The sequence below is a fragment of the Balaenoptera physalus genome (genome assembly GCF_965194825.1).
Source record: "Balaenoptera physalus genome assembly, chromosome: X".
Lineage (NCBI taxonomy): Eukaryota > Metazoa > Chordata > Mammalia > Artiodactyla > Balaenopteridae > Balaenoptera > Balaenoptera physalus.
In genome coordinates this window covers 96,357,263-96,370,867 of record NC_138903.1, presented here as the reverse complement: position 1 = coordinate 96,370,867, position 13,605 = coordinate 96,357,263, and the positions used below count along the sequence as shown (strand labels likewise).

At 34.8% G+C, this 13,605-nt stretch overlaps 1 protein-coding gene across 3 annotated transcripts in view; it reads right to left on the bottom strand.

The window, feature by feature from the left end:
- Positions 1 to 13,605, bottom strand: part of COL4A5 (collagen type IV alpha 5 chain) — a 245,053-nt gene that overhangs the window by 51,663 nt on the left and 179,785 nt on the right. For 2 of the 3 annotated variants that reach the window (XM_082447505.1, XM_082447506.1), the window contains exons 30-34: positions 9,632 to 9,745; positions 4,274 to 4,441; positions 3,337 to 3,426; positions 2,711 to 2,860; positions 1,228 to 1,326 (exon numbers count right to left, since the gene is read on the bottom strand). In XM_082447505.1, coding sequence (XP_082303631.1) covers positions 1,228 to 1,326; positions 2,711 to 2,860; positions 3,337 to 3,426; positions 4,274 to 4,441; positions 9,632 to 9,745 — 621 coding nt within the window. The remainder of the gene's footprint in view (positions 1 to 1,227; positions 1,327 to 2,710; positions 2,861 to 3,336; positions 3,427 to 4,273; positions 4,442 to 9,631; positions 9,746 to 13,605) is intronic. The other variant, XM_082447507.1, reaches the window with a different exon arrangement.

The window sequence follows — 13,605 nt, the reverse complement described above, 5'->3', positions numbered from 1 at the left end:
TACCTAAGAAATCTCTTTAGGAACATATTACAATATAATCATGGTAACAGAGGTTTCCCAATACAAATTTATTTTAAAAATGCAAAACTTTCACCAAGACACCTTGTTTCTTGCCCTAAAACTATTCCAGTCACCTGAAATCTTATTTGTTGTTTGTGTATAAGTAAGTACCTTACTATATTTATCACAGGTAAATCCAATATAAAGGGACTCTTTAAAAGATTCAGAAGTGGCATTCCCATGTAGAGCCTGATCATGTGAGACCAGAAGAGGAAAGTGGTAACCTGTCATGATACACCCTCAGCACATTAGGCCAGGGATAGACAAGAGTTGATGGAGAAGTACTGGACTATCTCCCCCCAACAGTCATGGCTGTTGTGTTTACACATTCTTCCCAGAGCTTAGATACTTGAGGCTCTGTGGTGTCACCCAGGTATTTTCCAAGGACCACAATGTTGCCTTAAATATTATTTTCTTTTATTTTTCCTTTCACACTGTCTTCCAGCTTGGGGAAGAAAATGCAAAATATGTGAAGGATAGAAAAGGAGATAATTTCTCCTTCCCACTACATCAAGGTAATGCAGTACCGAGTCCAGAACAGAATAACTGACCCAAAGGGCTCTTACAAAGATGGAGATGAGCTACTCTTTATTCCTTAGGGGCCCAACCCAAAGAAAATGGCTTAAGAAGCAGCAAGAAAGAGTTTTATTAGAAATAAGAAAAAAAAATCCATGTTGACTGTAAGAGTGATTAATGCTATAACACATTACCAAGGTAGACTGTGAAATTTTTATCCCTAGAAACTTTGAAAAATAGAATTGGCAGCCATCTGTTTCACATGGTTTAATGATTGACTTGTCTGAAGACAGAGAACTGGAAAGGGTGAATTCTTTAGGCTCCTACCAGATAACCTGTCTTATTTACATATGCTGCAATGGATATAAATAAAACACAGCACCTTACTTGGATGTACTTCTGATTTTGCGTACACACTGATGCCACAAAAAGAAGAAACTGAGCAAAGCAAAATATTCTACAAATCTTCTGTTGACACTTGGGCCAAATGGCAACATTTCTGTTAAGGAGAGGTCCGGTATCTCAGTAGCTACCCAAGCATATTGCCATGACCAGATTCAAAACATCATTACACACGATAAATACATAATTACTTTGTTCCAGGGTTCAGGATCAACCACCCAGTTGCTACAGGTGGTTTATCACACTTACCCGATGGTCCTGGTAATCCAGGTTGTCCACTCAGTCCAGGTTGCCCTGGGTCTCCAGGCGAACCCTGATAACCTTTTGGCCCTGCAACTCCAGGAATACCTTCCAAGGATGAGTATAAGAAAGACAAGTTAGGCTGATATCATTAAATAAATCTGGTGAAGCAAGCTAACCAAACTCTGAAATATGAATGAAATACAGTGATATTCTGATATAGTATGAACCAACAGCACTGGACTCACTAAAATCCCCCACTTCTTTATTTAGCTACCATTAAGAATTGCAGAGCACTCAATAATTAAGTCACTTTCCTCTTTGGGCCTCAGTTTCTTACACTGTAAAATGAAGGAATTGGGGAAGATTATCCCTAAGCTGTCTCTTAGATTCTATAACTATCTTTAATAACCCTATATCACAGGCAAATACAGTTTACTGCCTCTGTTTTGCAGAAGGCATAATGGAAAGAGAAGAGAAGCCTTGCAAGAAGTAAGTCAAGAAAGGTATCTCACTTTCACAAGAATACAAAATTAGGTGGCTTTGCCTCTTTCATGACTGTATACAAAATCACAGTAATGTCTTAACACTCTTTTTTGAGGAGAAATCCCACCAGGTCCTGCTCATAGGGAAGCTTATAACATCTGTGTACACACACACCTGCACACACACTCACACACGGACTGACAGTAGTAATGGTTACAACACAGAAAGAGTCACAAACTTTACTATGATCTGCAAATAAACATAGATAGTTTTTAAAGTTCCATGTTGTTTGAAAGACTATTCTATATAGATTGGATTGTGTTTTATTTATTGATCTGTGCTTATTCATATTTTCTGGTGCTTTGTTATGAATATATTATCCTTTTATAAAAAGAAAAAAGGACTTCTAAATGTTAAAAACCTGTTACACTTCATACCTTATTTGCTTCTAATAAAATAACTATAACAGCACAGTCATTCCCTAGACCTACTTTCAGCGACCTCCCCCAGAGCTGAGCTTGGCTGTTCATAGTCCAATACTTGTTTATTCTTCCAGGGTAGAATAACAATGAACTGTACTTAAAAGTCAAGCATGATGTGGATATCAAAACACTGCAGGGCAACAAAGTACCACTCATCCTCATCTGGTTTCAAGGCGAAAAAGTTTAAAGGACCAGCAAATTTTCCAAACACTGAAATCTGTTTTCCAAGTAATTCTGGCTATATATCTTTTTTCTCTTGACCACATCCTATATACTATTTTCTGGAAGGCCTGAAAGTGACTGTCTATTTTAAAACCTAGTTTGTGACAGATAAACTACAAAGAAAATACTCAAACAAAAGTTGATCAGTGAAATCAGTGAAAATTAATTTTCGTTACCAAAATTTGATGCACCTAACTGCCTTTTGTTGGTGAGTCCTGGATTACAAGTCACTTTCCATGCTATTAAAAATTAAAATTCATATATAGCAGGAAACACATTAACAAATAAATGCATTCACTCACCTGGTAGGCCAGGGTCCCCTTTCTCTCCTTTTGAGCCCAGCAGATCTGGATCCATTGGTCCAGGAAGGCCTGGAAGGCCGGGCTCTCCTTTACTACCTTTCTCTCCTGCAGGGCCAGGAAGTCCTGGCTGACCCTGCAAACCATCATCACCTAAACCCAACATGTGTGGGGAAGACAAAGCAGATCAGATTTATCCATCCAGGATTAATGCATATATAAAGATTATTCATATGTTACATAGTTGGGTAGGCCACTGACCACCCAAAACACTTAGGCACCTTATTTACTGCCTATAAATAACTCGAGCTCACACACACTTTTACACTCAAATAACAGTCTCTCTTCTGGGATTCTTTGACAATTACAAAGACTGTAAAAAGTAAAAATTTAATCCCTATATTCTGTTATTTTGAGCTAAGCACTTACCATGTTTCATAGTATTCAAGCTAAGCATACCACCAAACTTAAAACAGTACCTATTTAAATGCCATGAAAATACAAGAAACAAAATACAAGTAAGCATTGCTCATTTTAAAGCAGTCAAATAAAAATATTCTGTATCGACATAAAGTAAAATATTTAATTTTCTTTCTTTCATGCATCTGCCAGCAAACCCTGAATATTACCTTTGAGACCAGGAACACCACTCCTGCCAGGAATTCCCAAAGGTCCTGTTGGGCCTGGAGGTCCCATCATACCCATTTCACCTTTGGCACCTTTTAAGAATATCGATAAGTATCTTTTACCTTTCCTTGACCTTGGAAAGATAAAAGATAAGTTTAAAGATGTCAACTGGAAAACTATTGAGACTTGGAGGGAAGGCACTAAGTTTCACCCCTTTCCAACTACTGTAACCTTGGTGACCACTACTGCCTATATCATTGCGGTAGTTAGTCTCTAAAGATGGTCCCCAAATGAACCACACTTCCCAGTATACACAGCCTAGAGTAGCCTTCTCCCCTTGAATTTGGGATGACTCTGTGCCTTACCCTTGACTAAGTGACACTGTATGACTCCCAATGCTAGATCATAAGAAGTCTTGCAGCTTCCATCTGTGGCTCTTAGTACACTCACTTTCAGTTTTGGGGATTCTCTCTTTTGGAAGCCAGCTGCCCTGGAAGGAGAGCAGCTACCCTGATACTAACATAATGCGGAGTACCACTATGGATAATGAGATACCATGTGAAGAGGCCAATGAACACTCAGGTGTCAGAGAAGTAGATCCTTCAACCCCAACCACTCCAGCTGATGCCATGTGGATCAGAGATAAACAACCCTGGCAAGCCATCCCTTAATTCCTGACCCACAAACCTTGAGCAAAATTAAAAGGTTGATTTAAATCATTAAATTTTGGGGTCATTTGTTACACAGCAATATATAACTGGAGCCCTCAGAGAGAAAAAGTGTAATGCAAATAGCAAAGTGAGTTTCCTACAATCAAAGACATTTAACACTTTTCCTTAAAGGATAGTGTCAATCCAGAAAAGTACAAGAGGGTAATATACCAGAGTCATATTAGTTTTAATTTCCTGAATCCAAAATCAGGGAAGACTAAAAACTTACCTGGAAAGCCAGAGGCACCTGCTTTTCCTGGGAATCCTGGTGATCCTGGGGGTCCCATAGGACCTGGTGCTCCAGGGATCCCTGGACTGCCTCTCTCACCAGGGGGTCCTGGAACATCAAATCCAGGAGGCCCTGGATCCCCCTTCTCTCCTGGTATTCCATGCAAGCCTAGTTAATACAAACCAATATTAAGAAGTATTGAAGCAGTTTTAAGAGATGTATCTGGTTATTTTTCTAGCAAACAAGTGATAGAATCCTGTATATAACAAACCTAACAGTGAGTTAGAGATACTTTTGGCATCATGCGCAGAAAATAACCAACAATAAAACTTTAGGATTCTCAAGTATATTTCTCTAAGAAGGTGCTTCTGAAATTATTTCTCATGAATGACCAATCTTTTCTTAATTCCTGGTCCATCATGGACTATTTTTTTCATAAAACACAATAAAAGTTACTAAAATACTAAAATAAAGAAATCAAAGACATATAAAATACAATCCTACCTTTTGGTTACTATATTCAATAAATACAATTACACTGTCAAACTGCTATAAAAGTTTCTAAATGCTTACTCTCTATTTCTTCTAATTCCAGTGCAGACTGGTAACAAACAGTTTGTAATTCGACACTGGTCCATTGACCACACTTGGATTTGCATTGCTCTAAGGTATTATGAATTATAAAGATGTATATCTATAATCCATAAAAAGATTAATTACTGAATAAGTAAGTTACATGGGCCCTTTTGACTTTATTTTGGCTTTGTTTTACATGTTGTTTTAATAATACATTATTGTTAGTCTTTGTTGTTAACTTCTGTTTCACAGTAATCCAGCCAGGATTTTATAGAAAAAATATGTCATTGCAAAAATATACTCCAGAAAACAAGGTGGTTAAAAAAGAATATGTTTAGTGAAAAGAATTACACTACAAACATGTTGCAAGTTCCCACTCCAATACCTATCAGCTACGTGACTTATTGAGTCACTTAATGTTGTTGGTTCTCATCTGTTAAATGGGGATGTGCCATAACTGACTGAAAGCTGTGGGATGAAACAGGTGACCATTCCAAGCATCCCTTCAACAATAAGACCAAATTTTATTACTGTTGAAGATTCACAGACAATTATTTTTATAAGAGAGCAAGATGCTGGCATTTTAAGACCTGTTTGATGTCATATACCAGCATGCCTTTAAACTGATTAAATTCACTTTGAGGATTAGAGAATTCCATTTAGTGGGTACAGTAGTAATGATTCCAATGCTGCCATTTCATAGTAAAAAGATTATTAAAAGGGGAGAGATATTTTATATTATTATATTTATGAAATATGATGAGATACCTAATCATGTGCACAATTTAGCCCTATATGAATCACTGTCTATTGTTATATTACAGCCCAAGTAGTTTTTAATAGCTGAGTTTTCAAGATAACTAACTAGTCCTTTGAAATATGCTCCAAGAGAGCGGTTCTACAAAATAATTAAAAGAAACCAAAGACTTCAATCTGGAGAAATCTTGTTTTCCAAGTTTAAAGCTTTAAGATATGGCTTTTGGGAAAAAAAAAAGATGAATAAGGTCTGAGGATTTAATGTATAACATGGTGACTATCATTGATAATACTGTATTGTATAACTGCAACTTGCTAATAGAGTAGAACTTAAGGGTTCTCACACACAGAAAGCGGAAAATATGTGAGGTGATGGATGTGTTAACTTGATTGTGAAAATCCTTTCGCCACGTATACATATATCAAATAATCACATTGTACGTTTGAAATACATTACAATTCTATTTGTCTATTATACCTCAATAGAGCTCAAAGGTTAGTAAATCAAAGGAAATATCCTATTTACAGTTTCTCAGAACCATTTTCATGAAATATCTCTTGCATCTTTTACGATGATCCTATTATATTTGAATGATATTTTCTATTTGCTCTAATATAATAAATTCTCAATATTAAAAAAGAAAAAGATAAGGCTTTTGAGAGAGAACTACAGTACCTGGTAGACCTGAAGTTCAAAAGGCAGGAAGTTACAGTTCAGCAGCAAGATGAACCACCCAAGCAGAAGCAAGTTGCAAAAAGATTCATTAGGTTAGGAAACAAAACTAACCATGTAAAGATTAGAACAAAAAGTCTACGAATAGAATTTATTAGACATTGATTCACTACTAACATATATTAGTAATCAGTAAAGAAATTTATTTTAGGCATTTGCTCAGATGCTCGTATAACATATACTATAAATGTGTTTGCCAACAGAGACACAATAAAATATTTACATTCACAAAAAGTAATACTTTTTGATGAAGATCAGCTTTACACTCTTGTTTATCTCTGATCTTTATATTGCTGTGAATGATCACTTTGGAATTTAAGCTCCTAAAGGTTAGTTAGAATTTAAAAATAAACTTGACTTTATACTGTAACAGGTTAGGTACAGATAACTCAATAATTATTTATTAGTGCAGTCTATGATTAAGCAAACTACATGTACTAGGCAAAGATCTCTGCATTATCATTAGTAGTAGTAACAGATATTATGCTGCGTTTTTCACAGCATAGATCTTTTCCATGACTATGTCAGGAATTGGCATCCTGGTAAGATCCAGAATGAAGAAAGTCAATATAAATTCAAAGCTCTGCTGAATCTCCTTACACAATAAAAGGAATTACATGGATATATCTATAGAGGCTAAGTACATTAGAGGTGTACAATGCTCTAAATTTATTTGCAGCCAAATGGAATGAGTTTATGGGAAAAAAAAGAAAATTCCAAAAACATGCATTATCTGTGAAAACTTTACATACACACACACACACACACAGCCCAAGGGTTTTATAGCCAAAAAAAGTTAGAAAACTACAATGTACTCTCCTTCACCTATAAAAATGACACGACTAATTCCTTGCTCCTCTGATTCACATTAGTGGTGATGAGCCTGAGCTGATTCAGCCATGCACGTGTTCCTGAGACTGGGCAAGTGTTACAACACATTTAACTCAGGTTAAGGTATTATCTGTAGACGTGGAATTGAGTATATTTAACTGACCTCTAAAAAGATGAACTAAAGCAATTATCTTCTAGTTAGTGGCCAGACCAAATAACAAGAACCAACAACTTCCATTTCTGCCTGGGTTACTAGGGCATGGGATGAAAAGCATTTTGTTTCTTGTCCCTCGGCATTTTAAAAAAATTTTATTTCTCTACTGCCAAATGAGGAATTGATATTCAACACGTCTTTAACTTATAAACATGCATTAAACTGTACAGCCTGCTTTGGAAAAGAGAATGACAAATAGTAAAGCTTAATTAAATAATAGAAAACTGGAGTCAAAAGAAAAGCCTGAAAAGCATATATTTCTGGAGAACTGACAACATAGAATACTTTGCATTAAGTTTTCTACTGCAAAATGAAACACAGCAAGTATATTTAATAAGCTTCTTATTAAAAAAAATTGGTAGTTAGAATTTCAGCCATGCAGTATAAGTCAGGTGTATCAAGATATTAGTAGTAGCCTTGCTGACCATCCTGTTATTGAGATGTACAAACAGAAATTATGGTATTTTTGAAACGGACTAAGATAATATTCTGCTTCGGTGAACAAATAAAATTTACTTTAAAAGTGAGTATATGTTGCTATTATCAAATATAAAATGTGCTCATCCTGTGGTAAAAAAAAAATTGTGATTTGAGAACATTTCTATATTAATAAGAATGCATTCAATACATTTTCATGGCAGTTGCTGTTAACTTCATTTGTTTGTTGAACCATATTAGTTAAGATCTTCAATTCTGTAGCAAAATATATATTTACAGAGGGAAGAGATGAGATTAAATTCAGCATCATTACTTTTCCCCCTGCCCATTCTATATGGACTTTATAAATATACCTATATATCCATCAGTTAAAAAGAAACAACATTAGATGAATGAAACATCGTAGAGTATTAGCTAAATTTGAAAAGGCATAAAGCACAAATGAATGTATTTTTATTTTGTTCATATTGGTATTAACAGTGGTCTCTTTTTATTCTTGCTAAGCTGTGATTTAAGAATTCAAAATGCTTCCAAAACCTCATGCAATTTTGGTAAATAAAATAAATGACAAAACACAACAGAAATGATAAATTCATTTTAGCCATTTTGTGAAACAGTGGGCCAAGACTATAATAGCCAAACCTAAAAATTAATTGTTTTCTCTCAAGATCCCTCTGCTAGTTGGACAGATGGTTTTCTCATGAATGTTGAAGCACTTACTTTTTAACAAGCTGGTTCAAAGCAACACTGTAAGTTTTCTTATTTCTAAATCAGTAGTGACATGTTAGGGGCCACTAAGAAAAAGGTATAATGTGCCATAAAATAAATGTTTAAAATAGGACATAAGCAAAAATAACCTTTACTTTCCAGGCTTTTTATATTGTTAATCAGTGTTTCTAGATTTTTAGCATAATAACTAACAAAATACCTATTGGCATTTAAGGTCAGAAAATATATTCCATTGTTTCAAAGTCAATGTATGCATATCTGAACGGTGCGTTTAAGTCATCCGATGTATTCATGTGAAGTAAGGAATGATTAAATGTTCCATATTTGTTTTAATTTCATATATTATTATAGTGATTTGCAATAACATAATCTTGGCCCAAGTGTGGCCCTTACTATGCCAGCCTAGATTAAGATAAAAATAATTCACATCACCAGATGGCTCAGAATCCGCAAACTCGAGTAAGCTCTCACACAAACATAGAGGAATCATATGATTCTCTATTAGGTTACAAGCTGACAAAACTTTTCTTGAGTATTCATATTAAAAAAAAACCTTAGTGTGCTTATGAGTTGCAAAGTAAATGCTGATTTATGGGCAAAAGAAGAGAAAATTCAAGTAAACTCACTTGTTTTATTTAAAAAATTGAGAATGCCTAAGAAATATTTTTCAAAGAACTTTTTTAACCCTAGTTCTCATGTGCTAAGAAATGTTATGAGGTTCCACAAAGGTCTATTAATGCCATATAGCTACTCAGGTCTGAAATGATTAGCACCAGAAGGTCTGGGATTCCAAGGCTATGACTAGCTCAATGATTATAAGCCACGGCAACACATTGCAATTGTTAAATTGCACTGTTGTTAATAGATCAATTTTAAATTAACAGGGAGGGGAAATATCAGGGATTAAAGTAGCTCTTATGTTGTGATCTGTGCTCTTTCACTTTTACATAATTATATAAGTGGACATGTTAACTCTCAAATCTGTTTTCTGGAAGACCGTCACATAGGTTACACTTTATTGAGGGGCTAATCAACCTCTACATAATTAGTGCTACAAAATGCACATTTACTCCAATCTTACCAGGTTGACCTATTGGTCCAGGAATTCCTGGTGGCCCTGGTGGTCCCTGAACACCTGTTCCTGGCAGCCCAGGAGGTCCCATTGCCCCAGGTTGTCCATTTGGTCCAATGTCACCTTTAAGGAATAAATATAGTTTAGATATTAAAAACAACAATAGCTGAGTCACTAGCCTTTAGCATTGGTTCACAAAGTTATAATTACAATGATTTTGTAGTATGTTTTATCATATGTTTGCTAAATATCAAGTTTCAGAATCAGTTATGTCATCTCCAGAAAATTTCTACTTGAATTCTCATTGAAAATGCAGTATATTTGCAGACAAATCTGGGGAGAATTGACTGTCTCTTCCCATCTACACATACGATTTATCAACCAATTAATTCTACCCTTTTTCAAGTTGTTAATAATAGAGTTTTAATTTTTCCCACAAATACATTAGGCACATTTTGTTTTATTAATTTCTAGATATGCTATAGATTTTTTGCAAATTATACTTTATTTCTTATTTATTTCAATATTTACAAACACACCATTCTATTTGTCACAATGATATTTTGCAAGTTATTTCTGCTACCTGGAACATCCTTCCCTAAAGATTCAGGTCAAATGTCACCTTGTATATGAAGCTTCCCAAGGCACCTTAGATGCGGTCCTGAACAAAAGTAACATATGAGGTAAACTGAATGCTTCCAAAGTCATCATTTTTTTCTTTTTTGTTTAATGATTCCAATGTTCAGTCTTAAGCACATTTTCTTCCTCATATAGTTCTTTCCTGATGGATATTAGCCTTATTAATTTATAATTGGTCACTATGTTGCCTTGAAAATGTTGTATCAATTTCTCCTATAGTTTAGTCACTAAGTTCTGATACCCAGCCACTGGTGCAAGTATATCTGGTGGGTGAACTTTTATTGTGATCTGCTTGCTGTGTTTTGAGTACGGTCTATTGGTCCAAAACATTAGTGATACATATTCATAAAAGTTCCTGTTGAGATAAACACTATCATGGTGATGCCACCTAGATTTTCTTATAGTAGACAACAATCTCTGAGATCTTCAAGAGCGGAGTCTATGCCTTTGTGTTTCTAACGATTCAAGTAGTAATAGACACAGAATAAGAACATAATGAATGTTTGAGGAATAAAGGAATTACGTGGCAGAAAGCCCCAAATTCTTTTTTTTTCTAGCACCTTAGGAACTGTACTGAGGTTTTAATATTTGAGAATGATTCCTATTAGGATATGGGGATCCTATACTTCCTTTCAAAGGTTAGGCAAATGCTTGATAAAGAGCTGATGTTTAAAATGGGCTTCAACCCCTTTCTTCCCAACCTCTGTCTCAAGGATATTTTCATAAACAAAGTATAATGAGTGAGTAATTTCCAAATGGAGATTGTTTGCCACATAGCTTATCTTTTGAAATGTTTCTATCTGCAAGTTTTGGGGGTCACAGGTTTAAGCTGGGGGAGGTAACTGATGGGAAACACTATCTGTAACTTTGAGTGTTACAGTTTATAGCCGGCCAGAATTGTGTACTCAAAGACAGGAAGGTATTTTTAAAAGTGCTTATCTGAGAACAATTTGTATTGGGTTAGTTTGGGGCTCTTGCTGGCAGAATATAGCCTGGTTAAATTTGGCTATGCTGTTTTATTGCTTTAATAGGAATCAATCCAACATGTTTCAGAAGCATGGGGTTCTTCAGATTATTTTCTGGGGGCCAAAACGTTGACCAGGAGAGTCTAGTTCCTTGCAAACCAGAAAGGAAAAAAAAAAAACAACTGCCAAACCAGTTAGACTAATTCTATTCATATATATATATAATTAGGGAAATCAAAATCAAGGGGATAGAAGAAACCAATAAAGAAATGAGCAAAGGACATGAGCAGTTTACAGGAAAAAATATGTATGTCCTTTAAACATATGAAAAGATGGTCAATTTCCCCCATAATAATGGAAATACAAATTTTAAACTACCCTGAGAGTAAAGGAAAAGGACCTAGTATATCCAAAGACATTTTTAAAAAAGAACAAAGTTGGAGAACTTACATTACCTGACATCAAGTCTTACTGCAAAGCTACTGTAATATAAACAGTTGGTAGGAACTTAAGGGTAGTAAGATAGATAAGCAGAACTGACAGCACAGAAATACACCCACACATAAACAGCCATTTGATTTTTGACACAGACACCAAAATAATCCAATGAGGAGGGAGCTATTTTAAATAAATGACGCTAAGCAAAAATTATTTGAAATGGATGATAGTCTCCAACATAAAAGCTAAAACTATAAAATTTACAAAATAAAAAAGAATATATTTGCAACTTTGGAACAGGGAAAGTTTTTTTAGATAAAACACAGAAAATAATAATCAAATAAGAAAAAAATTGATAAATGAAAAATCAATAAAATTAAAACTTTTGCTCATCAAAATACACTAGGCAAGCCAGATAGGGATAAAATACTCATAAACATGTATTTGACAAAGAACCAGTATGCAGGATACGTAAAGGTCACTTCCAACTTAACAATAAAAAGAGAAACAACCCATATTTTAAAGTGGGAAAAATATCTGAATATGTAAATAATTCACCAGTACATGTAAAAGAGCTCAACATCATTAGTCATCAGGGAAATGCAAACTAAAACCAAAATACGTTACCTACATACCTACTAAAATTCAAAAATGAAAAGACTGATAAAACCAAATGTTGGAGAGAATGTGGAACAACTGAAACTTTCATACCATATTGGTTAGAAAATGATACAACCATTTTGGGAAAAGGTCTAGTAATTTCTTTTTTCTATTATTGAGTTATAGTTGATTTACAATATTATATAAGTTTCAGGTGCACAACATAGTGATTCACAATTTTAAAGGTTATACTCCATTTATAGTTATAAAATATTGGCTCTATTCTCCCTGTGCTGTACAATATATCCTTGTAGCTTATTTATTTTATAGTACATAGTAGTTTGTACCTCTTAATCCCCTACCTTATCTTACCCCTGCCCCTTCCCTCTCCCCACCAGTAACCACTAGTTTGTTCTCTATTTCTGTGAGACTGTTTCCTGTTTGTTATATTCACTATTTTGTCTTATTTTTTAGATTCTACATATAAGTTCTATCATACAGTATTTGTCTTTCTCTGTCTGACTTATTTCACTAAGCATAACACCCTCCAAGTCCATTCATGTTGTTGCAAATGGCACAATTTCATTCCTTTTTATGGTTGAGTAATATTCCATTGTGTATCTGTGCCACATCTTCTTTATCCATTCATCTGCTGATGGGCATTTAGGTTGCTTTCATGACCTGGCTATTGTAAATAGTGCTGCAATGAACTTTGGGGTGCATGTGTCATTTTCAATTGTGGTTTTCTCTGGATATATGCCCAGGAGTGGGATCGCTGGATCATATGGTAGTTCTACTTTTAGTTTTTTGAGAAACTTCCATACTGTTTTCTACAGTGGGCATACCAATTTACATTCCTACCAACGATGTACAAGGGTTCCCTGAAAAAGGTCTAGTAGTGTCTTATACAACTAACATGCACCTGTCTTATGACCCAACAATTCTACTCTTAGGTATTTACTCAAGCATAATGAAAGCACATATCCATTAAAAAAAAGTTGTAAAAGAATGTTCTTAAGAGTTTCACTCATAATAGCCAAACACTTTGACACAGTCCAGGTGTCCATCAACAGAGAATGGATAAACAAACTTTGGTATACTTATAAAATGAAATGTTCATTAAAAAATAATAAAGGACTACTGATAAACACAACAACATGAATGAATCTCAAAAACAGTAATCTGAGCGAAGGAAGCCTTACAAAGAAAGTACACGCTGTATAATTCCAAAGGATTTCTAGAACAGGTAGAATTAATTTTTGATGAAAAAAATCATTACTGTATGGTTGCCACTGTGGATGTTGGGGTTAGGACTGAGGAAAGGGGCAAAAGGGAAATTTC